Raw genomic sequence first — 15093 nt, 5'->3', positions numbered from 1 at the left:
ATAGTACGCTGATATGCGGGAAAAGGGCGTCCAACCCCTGAATAAAACGTAAGCGTGCCACGAGTGTATTTGGGGCTGAGGAGCCGTTGCTGAAGTCCCCCTGGAAGTACGTGCTGTTCTGCGCCACACTGTCTGGGCCGGCGTGATATTCGCCTGGCCGGCATTGGGCTGCCTGCAGTTGCCCAGCTTCTTCCTCCCAACACAGATCCAAGCAAGGTGTCTCAAATCAGCGACAGAGGCTTGCACCAGCAGGCTCCCCTCCAGGGGGTGGTGCCTAACGTCGGCCCAAGAAACAGCAGACGGGCGCAGAATAAACAAAAATGCTGCTGGATGGCATCGTGAAGTCGCGGCCTGGTGCTTGTCGCTGGGCCCGAGGACGGCTGCTGAACGATGTGGAGCGTTCCTCATAGAAGTGAAGCTGCCGGTATCTTGTCCCGTCCTCACAGAGCTTCAAGCTTCAAATTTTTTACTCTGTGCTTTCCCGCAGCATCGGGGCTGCCGTGGATGCTCAGAGGAAGACGACATTGAAAAGGTGCGCCAGGATCGAGGCCCATTTGGAGAGCTTGCGGACGACCAGCGAGCTCGTGAAGCGGACCCACCATCGCCGCAGTATTCGTCCCTGCAGCGACTCGTCCGCAAACGATACACTCTTGCGCTTGCGCTCAGACCCTCCGGCAGCTTGTGTTAAGTTGCGTGTCGTGGCATCGACCGAGTCGCTGCTGCCAAAGTTCATGACGCACGAGGCGTTGTGGTCGCTGAGCCTGAGGATGCTGTGGCTACTCGATCTCCTGGCAACATCTGCCATAACACCCGGCGCTTCCGAGGATTTCAAATCAAGCTCGACCTCGTCGTTCAGGGTCTTGTGCATCATTGCGTGTGGGACGCATCTGGAGCTGGACCAGACCGGGATGGTTGGATACTCGAGCCAATAGTTCGACAGAATGAGAGTCAATCTTGGCAGATGGAAGCTAACTGCGGCCCGATGGACAGCGAGGTTGCATCTGCCGACGATCTCCGATGCTGCGAGCTTTTGAGATTGGGACCCCTGCATTCAATGAGCGTCTGCATATGACAGGCGTTGGGGGCAAACAAGCAGTGTTCAAAAGGCAGGCCGCTGTCGTGTGCATCCACAAGCCCAGCTTGTCAACAGAAACAAACGAAAGGCACAGGCTGGCGCCCGAGGGACAGATCCGAAGGGGAAATGGATGCTGGACTCCCTCCGAAGAGAGCGCTGGAAAAATCGAGCAAGCCAACCGCCGGGCTCGTGCTCAGATGCTTGCCAAAGAGCCCAGGAAGGTTCTGGATCGCTGCTGGTCGGGGTAGTCGCCGCATCTGGATTGGGGCTCGATATGCGCATGGCTGATCGTCCAACCGCCAAAGCCCTGCAGCAACACGGCCAGTCCGGGCGGAGAGCAGCAAGGCATGGCCAAATGCCTGCAACGGAGAAGCTGTCGCTGGGCAAAGTGCGCAGGCCGCACGGATCAGGACAGGGCATGCGGATCGGCGAGGGCGCTGGCGAGGATGTGTATTCAACAAACAGACGAACGAGGCCCGGCGAGAGGTCCCACGCTGCAATCTGACGACCAGTGTTTGTTGATGGGCTGGAGCAAGCATCCACAAAACGTCAAGCCGTTTGGGCTGGATCCATTGGATACTTTGTTGACATCTGAACAGTCCTGCAGCGGCCAAACACATCGCTCGAGGCCAAGTCCCAGTCGCCGTGGAATAGCGAGAGCATTGCAGTAGGGTGGCATGAATGCGGCGATTTGTGCGGAACGAGCCGAAGCACTGTGTGGTTGCATTCTTTCTCGCTGCTGCTGTGGGTGTGGGAAGCACAGCCTTGAGATACATCGTACATTCGACCATCTGGACAGCTTCGTGCAAAGTAAGGCGTTTCGCCGCAAAGGTGGTCGGGTTGGACGAGCCGCTTGGATTCCATGTGGGTCTTGAGCATCTCTGGTGACGGCGGGGTTGTACCCACGACACACAAAAGGGGGCTCGAAACGAGTACCCCGTTTCAAAGTGGCTGTGGGATTTAGTCGTTGGTCAGCATCCTCTTGACAGCCGACGAAGCCAGCACCATCGACATCGACTCAGCGCCCGGGCTTCTCGCACGCCTCGTCGACCAGTCCCCGGGTTCGTCCTCGAAAGATCGAGCGGATTCGCCCATGGACAGGTCGTCCGGGTGTTTGCTGTCCAGGCTGTAACGGCGATCCGCGCCAGACGATGATGGTTCGGTGCGCTGGGCATAGTCTCGCGACAGCCGCTTCTGATTCATCAGGAACTGGTTTCTGCGGTGGCTCTTGCTGATCTCAAGCTTCTTTGTGGCATATCGCTCCAGCAGCTCCTGGACGTTGGGCCGAGCATCAGGATCTCGCTGCATCAGCTGAGCGATCAGGGCCTCGAGCTCTGGTGTCACCCGCTGGCGATCGAGATGGGGGAAGTGCAGCGGATGCAGTTCCGATGGAAAATCGAGGATTTCCTTGCGGAGCTCGTCGACGTCTTCGATCTGCGTGTACGGCACCGCGGAGTAGCACAGGTAGTAGAGGACCACCCCGAGCGACCACAGATCGGCCTTGGGCGAGTGGTTGGGCAGATAGCTTCCGTGCTCATCGCGCTGGAGCAGTTCCTAGAGAGGGACAGATATCCAGCGGCATTTACCCGTGAGTGCGCATTCCGAGTCATGCACTGCAGGGAGCTCGTGGCGCTGCCCTATATAGAGCGCCACATAACGAGCATCGTCGGAATCGAATCTCCTTCGCAGAGCCGGTAGCTCACCGGAGGCATAAATTCAAGGGTCCCTGTCGCGCCTGTGCGGGCTCTCGCCGATTGATCCGAGATCACTTCACACTCTCCAAAGTCAGAGAGTAGGATCGTGGGACTTGAGCACCGCGCCCAGCACGTAGAACCGAATTGCATCCGATAGAGCATGCAGAGCGATCAGTACATCTGACATTGCTCGCGGGCAAATATGCACAACATGAATGAACAAGCTCACATTTCGTCCTGGTTGGTTTGGTCTATCCAGTGTAGAAGCAAATTTGGCGGTTTCTGCGAATCAAGACAAGTGGGCCATCAGTAAAACTCCGCTGCATGTTTGCAGATCCTGACATACTCGTGCAGATCCTGACATACCCATGCAGATCCTTGCATATTCATGCAGGTCGCAAGAGATGTCATGTCTTCTCAACCGCAACGTACCAGATCGCGATGGATGATTCCGTGTTTGTGAAGGTGGCTCAAGCCTTCGCAAATGTCCAGGAACATACTCCAGATCTCATAGCTTTTGAGATAGCGCACTTTCTTGCCCTCCAAACCAAATCCGATCCCGCCTTCGATACGTTCCTTGATCGAGGGTTTGTTTTGGGCTTTGTGCATTTCCTGGAAGGCGCGAAGCCGCTTGAGTCGCTGCATGCGCTCTTTGGCACTGAGATTGCTCAAATCGCTGACGCTTTCCGGAGACCACTGGATATTGATGTACTCCTCAAGGTTTCCACCGTTGGCGAGCTCCATGAGGATGAACAGACATGGCACTTCGGGGCCGAATGTCGTCAGCTGCCTATTTTCCAGCCAAGCGTGCTGCACAAGGGCTCGAGTCAGTCGACAGAATCCGCAGTGCAAACTGAGGAGTGGTCGCTCGTCACGCTAAGCATGTCCAAAGAATTTGCTGGAGCGTCGCTGAGTCAAGGCGATCCAAAATCTTCGTGTTGTCTTCTCTCTGCTGCCAATGCCCTGCAGTGTCTACCTTGTATTCGATGATGTTGGGATGGCGCAGCTTCTGAAGCAGGTGGACTTCGCGTAGCATCCCAACGAGCCAGGAATGCGACCGACCAACAGGTATCGTTTTGACAGCATACTCGCCCAAAAGAACCTGATCGAGCATCTGCAAGAGGATGTCGAAAGCGTGTGTCGGATCAAACCTGGTCCATCTCGCAATGAATCGCCCGGTACAATCTGGCGACGGTACGGACGATCATGGCTTTGAGCTTACATGTTGACAGAGGAAGACGCTGCCACGAAGACCTCGGCCAAGCTTCTTCTGTTCGACAAAGAAGCGGTCGTAGTAGCCCTGGTTGAAGCTCTTGGAGTTGAGGGAGGGCTCGGCTCCGTGGTGGGAGGAGCTCGGATCCGGTCTTGCCATCGGGGATGCACTCCGCGAGCGAATCTGTCCTTGTTCGCTGGCCTGTGGACTCTCTATTACAAAGTCCTCCGCCATGGCATCGTCAAAGCCAGGGGGATCATCGGCGGAGGGAAACGGAGACGATCCTGCGATACTCATGGTGTCGCTTATCATATTAGGCGGCAGGGACGCGATAAATCGGGTCAGCTTCTGCTCTGTCGAGCCCACATTATGAGCATGAGCCCTGCCGAGATCCAGACAAAGCGTCAGTTTGCTCGCAGGGGACGATTCCTACCTTTGAGAGGCGCACTCCAGCAGCCGAAAGTAGTCGCGATCGATGAATTCGTCGTGCTCGGTCGCGAACAAGTAGTCGGAGGAGTCGGGCGCAGACGACGACGGGTTGAAGCTGTTTGGGATGCGCTGGTGGCACAGTGGGCACATGCGGTTCTGGGTCTGGTGGAAGGTCTGGGACAGCAGAGACAAGATCAGAGATGGCCCAACAGCAACGCCAAGCAGAGTCATCACCCAGAGCACGGTTGCTTGGACATGTTTGCTCGCGAGTGACGCAGAAGGCTCCGTACCAAGCGATTTCGCCGGCTTGACTGGGTGGTCTTGACGACGACTTGCTGCTGATGGGGATCGTAAAGGACGAGCTGCCCTTGATCGGGTCGTCGCAGGATAACAACCCATTCGAGCGATGGCGTCGTATCCTGTATGTCGTCTGCTGCCCCTCCATCAAAGGTTGGGCCGGATGCCCGAGTGCCTGATATTGCAATCGCAGACTCTGGCTGGATATCTGAGGGACAAAGCCCGCTGGACGGTTGATCTGCTGCGGTGGGATGGCCGGCTGGTCTTGTCACCGGGGTTTCGTCTGCATCAACCTTGGAGAAAGGGTCTGTTCGGTCATGGCGATGGGGGCTGAATGAGGGACTGAGCGACGGCAAGTACCCACGCTGGGGAAGAACATATGCCGTCGATGGCCCGGGCGCACTGGTGGAGGGCTCTGCGTTTATGTCAGATGGGCGCATTGGATCCGATGGAAGGCGATGGTTGTCCAGGGTGCTGACGGAAGATCGGCGCAAGTTGCCGACATGGCCGTTGCTGCGGAGCCGAGGTCGGGCAGAGATCTTCTCGGTCTCGGTCTCGGTCTCGGTCTCGGTCTCGGTCTCGGTCTCGGTCTCGGTCTCGGTCTCGGCGAGGCGAGACGCTGGACAGAGACAAGTCGCCATTGACCCTGGTTGGTTGTTGGCTGCATCTGCAGTGATATGCGATACCACCTCATGCTTGGCTCGATGGCCTCGGCCCACGGCCCGGGATCTTGGCCAAAATCGTTTATTATCGATGACCTACCGAAGCAGCGTCTCAAAGCCACCCAGTCACTGAGCACGGACTATCTCGGTTCTATGTGGGTATGGTCGGTCCAGAAAACCGGGGCAGTTCTTTCCTGGCTTCAGATGTCTGAACACCGCTGACTGACTGTAGGCCCAGCGGGCAAGCCGTGAGATTGCACTCCTGTCTTCGTTGGCAATCTCTTTGTTTTGGTTGGTTTCGGGAGCACAGACTTGAATACACTCGGTCGATCTCCTGTGGCGATGATCGACTGGCATACCGAGATCATGTTCCTGGCTGCATTGATGTCTCGATCCCACAGCGTATGGCAGCTTGCACAGCTCCGGACAAAGTGTGGTTTCTCGATATCAAGATGGTGCTGTGCTTGGCCATGAATGCGATGAGTGGGTGGGTGTATTCAGGTTCCAGAAAAAACAACTGTCCTGGTTAAAAACGGGGTGTCCCATTTCATTCTGGAAACGCTGTAAAGTACTATATGCAACCAGTCGAGTCGAGTGGATTGACATGCATCATTGAGAGCGATGATGCGCGGCCCTGGACATTGGCATATTACCAACAAACTGCGCCCGTACCCAAACGTACCAGACAGTCCGTCAAGGCAGGCTGTAATTTATCAAGCATCTGCGACGAGACAGGGCCAAAACGCCTCTATAGATGGCGAGTGATCTGTGTGGGGAGCCGATACTCTCAACGCACTGGCTGGAGGCCATGCTTGACCAGGAAAGCACTGATTTCGGCGGCTGCGTCGACAGAGAGTTCGTCCAGTGGCACCACCGGTGCTGCGAACACGTTGGAGAACGAATCGACCAGCGGCTGCACAACGTCGGCGATGCCGACATCTACAACGATTGGCGGAGAGAAGAAGTTGGAGCAGTATTTTTCGACTCAGTGTCTAGTTCGAAGCGATGCATACACCGATCCTGGCTGTGCGGGAATAGGTGGTCAAATTGCTCCAGCTCCGTACCTTTGGTTTTGATGTTCATGCTCCGGAGCTCTTGAGAGAGCGATGTGATTTTCTTGTCAGGCAGTCCACATGGAACGATGTGGTCAAACCATCGGAGGTCTGTGTCGCAGTTGAGTGCAAATCCATGTGCTGTAATGTGCCGTTTCACATGAATTCCTGAGCGGTAGGGGGCGTCAAAGAGAGGTCAGACCGGATGTAATCGACAGAGATCGACGCTGCTGAGAAGCCTCGGCCACTCCACTACCCGAGGTAGTTATTGATCGGATCAGAACAGCGTCTGAGGGGACGCAGCTGCCTGCGTACCGATTGCTGCGATTTTGCGGTCTTGAATCCAGACGCCTGTATCCTGTGTCGTTGTTGCGTTGATGCCGAACTTGGCGCAAGTCTGGATAAGGGTATTTTCGATGTTTGACACATACGATCGGACTCCGATCTGGGCAGGGCGAGGAGTAAGCCTTGATGAGTGCCTCGATTCGAGTGTGCGGGCCTTGAGTGCATCCTGGTTCGTGTCGCCTCCCCCGCCACTGCTATGAGGCTGCACTCACTTCGTGCGCCTGGAGATTGAGAATCGGATATCCGACGAGCTGTCCGGGACCGTGAAATGTTGTCTGGCCCCCTCGCAGTGTCTGAAAGGCAACGGCGAGACAGCATGAGCGCCTTGACGCAGCCACAGCATTGAGATTGCAGCGAGCCTGAGAACGCCATGATCCCTTCGGAGCAGCCAACTGAGTCGCTCGGTCATCGAGCAGGGCGGGCGGGCGGACGTTCGCGACGGCGTCACCTCAAAGTATTCTGCCCCAAGGGCCTGGAGCCGTGGCCCCTCGGAATCGGTGGTTCCCTTGATGCGCCGACCGGCGGTGTATGTCGGAGGGTGCTCCACCAGAAGCAGGACATTGGTGTGGATCGGCGACTTGGATTCGGGATGCGATATGTGCCGGTGATAGAGATTGACGATATGCTGCTGCAGGGCCTGCGACACCGAGTACGGAAGGAGATACGGGATGCGCACGTATCCGATGGCCCTGTTCGCGGCAGCACCGGCAGCCGAGCGGGCCCGACCAGCCGTCATTGGAAAGCGAGGACCGCTGATGGAGGCGAAGCGTTTCGGCACTTGAATTGGCCGGGTCTGGGTCTGGGCTGCCTCTGCGCCGTGTCGGGCCGGATGACGGGATGCAGGCTGGACGGCTTGCCGATGGCAAGAGTTGCAGGACAGGACAGGACGGGACAGAACAGGATAGAACAGGATAGAACAGGACAAGAGAGAGCGTCCTTGCGTCTTGCCCCGGCCCTGGCTTGCTCGTTGCCTTGCGTCTTTGCGGGCCTGCATGGCTGCGCACGGCCACGGCCCAAAACCACCCGGCCTGCCCTGCTCTGAGCAGCTATACCAGAAGGATGCCGTCGTTCATAGAGTTTGCAGAAGAGCCCCAAATATACCTCGAAGAGTTCCTGGCCGGTAAGGCGCTGGCTGCTCGGTTGCGGGACAAGTGGGGCGGTGGCAGCCACTTTGCATTTATTTTGTGAGAATCGTCGTCCAGCCCGGCCGTCGGCGATGGCGATTGCATTCGAGGGATGGATACTGGGTCTTGCGGGCTCCTGGCGCTGACCAGAGCAGTCTGGCCAGAACGGGTGCTCGGCAGCCACCCATATATCCTCTAGGCGTTGTATAATGCACGCCTCGACTCATGTGAGAGTCCCTGACGTACGGGAGCGAGCCGGACGATTGCCTTGGGCGATGTCGGCATTCAGATCTGGTGTTCCGGGCTTGCCCTTTCGCTGGAAACACTTACTGCCTCACGCCGTCCCCGCCTCGCACCCCTCTGCATCGATTATGAAATCTGGGGAAACCCCCCGTATTCCTTGTGATGGAGTGGTTTACCCATCATTGTGTGCTCCCACAATCTCGATAAACGCACAGATATTGAAAGCCTGGCACCCGAGGTCAAGAAGAGTTTTGCCGAGCTGAGGGATATCGACGACGAGGTCCAGGACATCATCGCCAGGGTATCTACGATACAGCACCAGCTGAAGCATGCCGGCGATCCACTCGAGCCCTCGAAGCGGCCAGGCCGGGAACAGAGCATGTTGGGGTCCATCGAAAACGGATACAAGCAAGCCGAGGAGCTGATAGATCACAAAGTCGAGCTGGTCGACAAGAATCTGGCAATGGTGGGTAGAGGCAGCGGCCACCGGCAGGCCACCGGCAGGCCACCGAGTCTGGGTCCAAGTGCGCTCAAGTGTTTTTTATTTGATGGAACTTGCACAGGGGCGAGCAGAGTGGTTCGCAGCCCGTTCGAGTCGTTGCATTTCGGCCTGGATCGGCCACGGCGTTGAGCTTCACGCCGGTTGTGTTGTTGTGGCTGCCAGATTCTCACCATCTTCCCTGCATTCACCCGCACCTCGCCAACTAACTCTGCCCATGTCGGCCGAAATTCCCGCGAATCTCATCCACTTGGCAAACGTGGGCCCGACTACAGCTGGACCAGTTCCTGAAAAAACTCGATGCCGACCTGCAGAAGATGGGGGCACATGCGGCCGCTCAGGCCGAAGCCATCAAGGAGGCCGCTCTCGTCCAAGCACTCCAAGAGGAAGCTGACCATCTTTCTGGTAGGACTGTGATCTGCACAGACTCTGCACATGCTCTAGCCATGCGGCCAGACATGGAATGCTGTTTCTCTTCCTTGAATTGTGCTAATCGATGACGGATTGTGCTAATCGCTGGTGCGGTCTCAAATTGTTTGCGGTGACTCTTCCGACCATGCGCACGGATGACGGCCTTGATTACATGGACCTTACTTGGGATCGCTGCGATGTTCGATAGTCTCGGATAGGGACAAGTTCAAAACACCATCGCGGCCGAGCTCCAGTCGCAGCCGGCGAGCTCAGCCTTCATTACCCCGCAGCCATTCGCCGGTGCAGCGTCCCTCTCTGAAACGGTACTGTGGGAGACTGACCATTGATGATGCCTGAGCCATCAAGGGCACGGCCAACATCCATACCACACTCATTCCATCACTGATACTCTGGGCGGCTTCCACTGCTTACATCGCTGCCATCGCTCGCCATTTGTCTTCCAGAGTACGGACACCAAGCCAGGATGACGAAGATGACGACGACAATGCAGACTCGGAGCAGCTCTACTGCTTCTGCAAACAAGTATGGCCACGCATTGCAAACACCGTGTCTCTGTACTGAATCGAGGTGGTCCAGAAGTCCCTGCCTGACCTCGGAACTGGTCCACGCAGCAGCTAATGGCTTTGCATTGCATTGCATTGCATTTTAGGTCAGCTATGGCGATATGATCGGCTGTGACTCGCAGGTGAGCTTGTGGCCGAGTTGTCGATGAACGCTGATTCGCCAGAGGAGGAACTGGCGATGGAGAGGCTGATAACGCACGAGCACTCGCATGAGCAGTCGCATGAGCAGTCGCACGAGCACTCGCATGAGCACTCGCATGAGCACTCGCATGGTGTCCATTGCCATGCGTGGGTTTCTAACGCACACCCTATCACAGACCTGCGATGTCGAGTGGTTTCACCTGGACTGTGTGGGTCTGAGCGAGCCACCGTCAGGGGAGTGGTATTGTCCGAGATGCATCGAAAAGAGCACCCGGAAGCGGAGCCGAAGTCACCACTGATTCTTTTGGTCGATACGGCGTTGTTTGGGTGGGAGCCCTTACTTCCTCAGTTTTTGGGTCTTTTTGTTTTGGTGCTTGCGTTACTTCGAGCATGATGATCACACTCCCTCCGCCATGTGGTTTTCGTCCCTCGCTTCGCTTTACTTCACGGAGTGCGACTGCTCTCCCTGTTCCCCACATTCTCAGCCCCCACCCCCATTTCACCTCGCTTCGCTCTCTGGTCAGTGCTTTTCATCTTTCAATCATTCGCTTTTATGTACTGCCATTTGCACATTCCACGCGAATCGGTTCAGTAGCCCCAATGTACAGCAGCGCACCAACACGCATTCAAGCCAGTATCGCCGATGTTGCTATAAAGTGGAACCCGGAGCATTGTGAGACGTGCGTGATTCCCCCGTGCTGATGGCGGTTGGTTGGATGGCTGGCCACCGTTTGCAGCGGGTTTGGATCATTGACACCTTTCATGTCGTGTTGCGACGAGATGAGAGACAATCTTACAGAGTTGTCGCATTGCCTCGTAGCAATGCTCGAGTCAAGGACTCGGCAAAGAGCAACAGCCAACCATATATTGAGTTTACGGCAGCAACGGATTCAACGGTAACGGATTCAACATCAACGGGTCCAAGCTTAAACTCTGCATTATGCACTCAGATATCTTCATCGGATCGAGTGGCACTACCGCTTGGCTCGCTCACGGATGGATGTGAAAGCCGTGTCTAGACGCACGAGCCTTGCACGATGCCATAGGCTCCTCGGCTTTCAAGATTAGCTGTTGATCCTGGCCACTTATGTCACGATTCACATTGTGGCGACAGCCGCCCATGCGAGAGCAGTGGTGCATTACTACGGAGGAATAGTATGTGGTGTGGTTGCAGCACGGAGGCGCCGCATCGACGGGAGCAATCAGTGGTCACCAGGACCAAACCACCCTAATACAAGATTGCCGATTCCAGACCGACAATGGCAGCGGTGGCGATGAGTTGGTCGCGCACATATCCGCAGTCGCTTGCGGAATAAGCCCTTGGGCATTGATTGTCAAGGATTTTGTCTTTGCGGAGATTCTTGTGCGTGCAATACCGCCCACTCGATCCACTCTTTCCGGATGGCACCGTCGAATCACACCAAATCTTTGTCCAGGAAGAACGACTCGTGGTTGAAATGCAGGACCTGGTTGCCCCACGAGGTCCATCCCGGATAGAGATTGCGGGCAAAGAGCTCCAGACACCGAGGTGACTCGGGGAGGAATTGGTGGAACAAATCTACATTTGATCGCAAGGGACAGAGGAAAGAGACAGACGTATCGTCAGTGAAGAGTGTGGATTGGCCTTTGGCCGCGCCATTCTGTAGTGCTATGCTCGATGAATGACTCAGCCCCCACGAGCTCTCACGGAGCTTTACCATTCATCAAGGGCTTCTTTGAGTGGTATTGTCCGGGTACGCTGCAGATGACCCTGGTAGGTGGAAGAGCGGGATAGTCGATTGCGGCGTCTGATCCACGCACCCGTCCTATGATCAAACGCTCATAGGGCTTGCGGTGAAGACTGTGCGATCGAGTCATGTCAGTCTTCTGGCGCTTGCTGGCATGTGGCTATCACCGCCGGGGCTATCAGTTGAATCCCATGCCTCTGTTGGTTGCGTGGTTGAGCTCTGCGGCCAACTCACTCCGACACACGTCTTTAGGACCACCGGGCTCGCTTCGTACCTTTCCATGCTGACGACGCACTCGCAGGAATTGGTGACCTTGACCCAGTACCAGCATGCAACCGGAGTAGCGCCCCAGTCAGGCAGCAGCTTCTCTTGCACGAATCGAATGAGCTTTGGTCTGTTCGTCACCCAGACAGCAATCAAGGCTCCGGGGTTTGCAATCCTTTTGACAGGGAGCTGAAACAGGTCGTAGTGATCCATGCCCTGGTAGCGCTGGGATCTGTTGGGGGGGGGGCGTTGCAAGCAATGTTAGCCAGAGCCACAAGGCACAGCACATAGGGTCATACCTGGCATATCTGTGTCTGACTCCGTACTTGCCTCTTGACGCTTTTGTTGAGCCAGGGTGGGTCCATCATGACGATATCGTACTGGTCTATGGTTGATTATGGAGCTCAGTCCTCAGCTAGACGGGTGATTGTCGTTGTCTCGGATTCACCAAATCGAGTACTCGCCGTGCCCATCCGACTTCAGATACCAGCCACATATGGATCGGACTGGGTGGTCACGCAGCGAACCACATCCTTGCGATGGACTATGCTGTTGAGACAGACAAACCTGAGACAAGCGGGCTCGTGTTGGATATGTCCGACATCAGGAATCGGGAATGGGGCGGAACAATAAACACATGGCCATCCAGCAGCAGCTTCTTGACGGCTGGGCTATCGTTGACCACCATTCGATCGAAGATTGTGGCCATATCCGAGACAGAGCACTCTGAACCTTTCATGGAGAGATTTTGCGGGAATCGGACTCAGAATCCTCTTTACCGACTCTCGGCATCGCTATCGGGCTGCAAATTACCGGCGCTCGTTGTCACTCACACGTACCAGAGATGATCAAAGGCTCTTCGACAAAGTCGTCGTCCCGGAAAGGATTCAGTTTCTGCCAACCGATTGCGTCCGATACCAAAGTCAGACACAGTCTCTGCATCCAAATGACGGCTTCGAGCACACCCTTGTCCATGATCTACATCAACATCCCACAATACTTTGTCCGTGATTGTCATGCCAGAGCACACTATCAGGGCATTGGCTTCGAACGCTGCTCCTGACGCTGATCTGCTCGACGAGATGCCTCAACACTTGGATCCGATCTCAAGTGCCCTTGCAACTTACCCTTGTAAGGCTGGCAAGTTCGCCAATCTGCACAAAATCGATGGGATTCTCCATCTCATGCTCGCTCGCGGCACTCTCGCACCCGGCCTTGACTGGAAAGGCCCCCGAGTGAGCGACCAGGTCAGCGACGGCGACGGCGAGGAGCTCCCGGATAGGCAGATGCAGTTGCTGGAGGATCTCTTGCTGTGTAGGCAGTGGGGTTTGGTTGGACTTTGTATTCCTGCGCTTGCGTTTCCGACCTCCAGCAGCGGGCTCGATGCTCTCCCGATCAATGTTGCTGCCACCGGCAGTGTCTTGAGGATGGCCGATCGAGTCTGGGCCGGTATCCAAAAGATTATTCCGCCCAGATTCGACGGAGCCGCTTGTGGAAGATCCAGCGCCAGACGATCCAAGTTGTCCACAATCCATAACGGCCGCAGTCAACGGTTGTTTTTCATAGGAGTGCGCCAGGCTGAAGAGCTGCGGTTTGTAGATTCTATCGCCGATCTGAACTTGACTGGACAGCACCACCCAGCCTCCTGGGCGCTCGATCCATGCGGATGCAGCCATTGGTGTCTGCAGCCGAGAACGGACTGTTGGTTGGATCAGCAAGGCTGGGCCAGGATGCGGAAAGCAGGGTGGAGGAGAGACGGGCTGGGAGAGACGAGCTGAGGCAACCGAGGTGATCGTTGGGCGAGGGCAAATTACGGCGACACCTTCGCACACGGATGACCTGGGTGGCTTGTATGGCTTGTGCGGATTAGACGACTTTGATCGGCACCCAAAACCCAATATAATCCGCTCGCCGAGGTCCTCCGGTGATGTTGCCCCTTGCCCTGCGTCTTCCTCCCTCATCCCAGGCAAATCTCCTTGCTCTGACCCGCACTGGCTGCATCTGCGGCGACTCGCTGGTCCCGTCGTGCCACTCACTCCATGCATCTCCCTCACTCAGGGAAAGGACTTGACCCACTTAGCCGGGTGTGCGCTATGACCCGACTCCTCCGTGTTTGTCCGAATGAGACGACGTGTCCCATATTTCTTCAACATGGTGTACGGCTGCGAGACGACGACCGGCAGTAATCGGTCGGATCTGCCGATGGCATAACGGAATGCTTCAATCCAGCAGCATCGATCATTGCTTCGTACCCCTGTATTCAGAGATAACAGTGCCGCTCTTTTCAATCGAGCATGTGGTTTTTGAGAGCCTGAATCCAACAAAGCCATTTGCAAATCACAGCTGATGACCTCTGGGTCGTAGCCAGCGCGCGATATTAAGACCTAACAAATCAAAGCCGGGTGCTCCGTTTCATAGTTTAGGTACAGGATGCTCCAGCCCCGGACTCCAGGCGGGATGCAGCAGATGCGCTGGGAACGGCTTGTCCAGGGAGACGGAGTTTGCCAGCGATCTAGCGCTGCTTGGTGTGGATAAATGCCTTGAGAATAAGGGCCGCATACTGCCGAGTGACGCAGGATGAATGCATGCTGGATCGATGGCGACAGAGCGGGCGCATGCAGACCAGGAGCGCCGTGGGGACGACTGGCTTGCCTCGGGCAGCAGCAAGCGGTGTATTTCCATGGCGGCCAAAGAAAGCAGAGGCGGAAGGTGTGTCGTCGGCGGGTCCTTGATCAACGATGGGAGGGAGAGATGCGAAAACGCTGGCGGGAGGAATGGCTCGGGAATCATATGAAATACGGCCGCAACCGGGTCTGGCCAAGATGGCCCGGCGACGCCCGGAATCGATCATCTGCCTTGGAATTGATCATGCCTTGGAATCGATCATCTGCATCGGATTAGTCGATACACTGGAATCGATCATCTGCCTTGGAATTGATCATCTGCATCGGATTAACTGGGTTATCGACATGCCGGATCTGCACTGCATCCGTCCTCTCGTTCGCCCCTCCCCCTTCGGCCCTTGCTTCCACGTCGTGCCGGGTCGGCCCATGTCCGTCCAAGCCTTGCAGCCGACATCGCAGTCGCAATCGTCGTGGGCCGGGGTGGATTCTGGGGCATGGCATTCATGTCGTTCTCTCCACCCCCTTGTGCTGGGACTGGTTCACTTCTTTCGTGCCCTCCATCCCGCTGCATTCTTTGCTGGACGGCTCATCCATCCCCGACGCATCACCGTCTCCGTCGTCGCGCCCGTCTGCCTGTGCATGATGCTCATGATCATGATCTGCCCCTGTGCTGGCCCTCGGTCCTGCGCTCGCCCGCGGATGTAAGTTT

General features: G+C 56.3%; 4 protein-coding genes across 4 annotated transcripts; 1 reads left to right on the top strand and 3 right to left on the bottom strand.

The window, feature by feature from the left end:
- Positions 1-2035: 2035 nt before the first annotated feature.
- Positions 2036-4141, bottom strand: BJ171DRAFT_420149 (kinase-like domain-containing protein; the record flags this gene model as incomplete). Its single annotated transcript, XM_053107422.1, has 6 exons — positions 2036-2629; positions 2779-2881; positions 2999-3051; positions 3202-3579; positions 3746-3883; positions 3992-4141. 6 exons carry the CDS (start codon positions 4139-4141, stop codon positions 2036-2038), a joined length of 1416 nt encoding a protein of 471 aa, XP_052970207.1.
- A 2321-nt stretch (positions 4142-6462) lies between these two features.
- BJ171DRAFT_405697 (uncharacterized protein) lies at positions 6463-7341 on the bottom strand (the record flags this gene model as incomplete). The annotated part of the gene is made up of 4 exons (XM_053107235.1): positions 6463-6590; positions 6738-6867; positions 6980-7060; positions 7216-7341. Coding segments are annotated over 4 exons (465 nt in total), but the record flags the coding sequence as incomplete, so codon positions are not given.
- A 461-nt stretch (positions 7342-7802) lies between these two features.
- On the top strand, positions 7803-10269 carry BJ171DRAFT_234887 (uncharacterized protein). Its single transcript, XM_053106569.1, has 7 exons — positions 7803-7887; positions 8350-8600; positions 8909-9038; positions 9253-9367; positions 9509-9587; positions 9715-9750; positions 9946-10269. Exons 1-7 carry the CDS (start codon positions 7827-7829, stop codon positions 10066-10068), a joined length of 795 nt encoding a protein of 264 aa, XP_052970205.1. The 5' UTR covers positions 7803-7826; the 3' UTR covers positions 10069-10269.
- A 717-nt stretch (positions 10270-10986) lies between these two features.
- Positions 10987-12566, bottom strand: BJ171DRAFT_234961 (MT-A70-domain-containing protein). The gene is made up of 5 exons (XM_053106570.1): positions 12328-12566; positions 12091-12145; positions 11771-11992; positions 11467-11609; positions 10987-11327 (listed from the first exon to the last, which is right to left on the bottom strand). The coding sequence occupies exons 1-5, from the start codon at positions 12497-12499 to the stop codon at positions 11185-11187; spliced, it is 735 nt and encodes a 244-aa protein (XP_052970204.1). The 5' UTR covers positions 12500-12566; the 3' UTR covers positions 10987-11184.
- Positions 12567-15093: the final 2527 nt, after the last annotated feature.

The sequence above is a fragment of the Polychytrium aggregatum genome, assembly GCF_025602895.1.
Source record: "Polychytrium aggregatum strain JEL109 chromosome Unknown BJ171scaffold_5, whole genome shotgun sequence".
In the NCBI taxonomy this organism is placed as follows: domain Eukaryota; kingdom Fungi; phylum Chytridiomycota; class Chytridiomycetes; order Polychytriales; genus Polychytrium; species Polychytrium aggregatum.
This window is presented reverse-complemented; position numbering and strand designations above follow the sequence as displayed.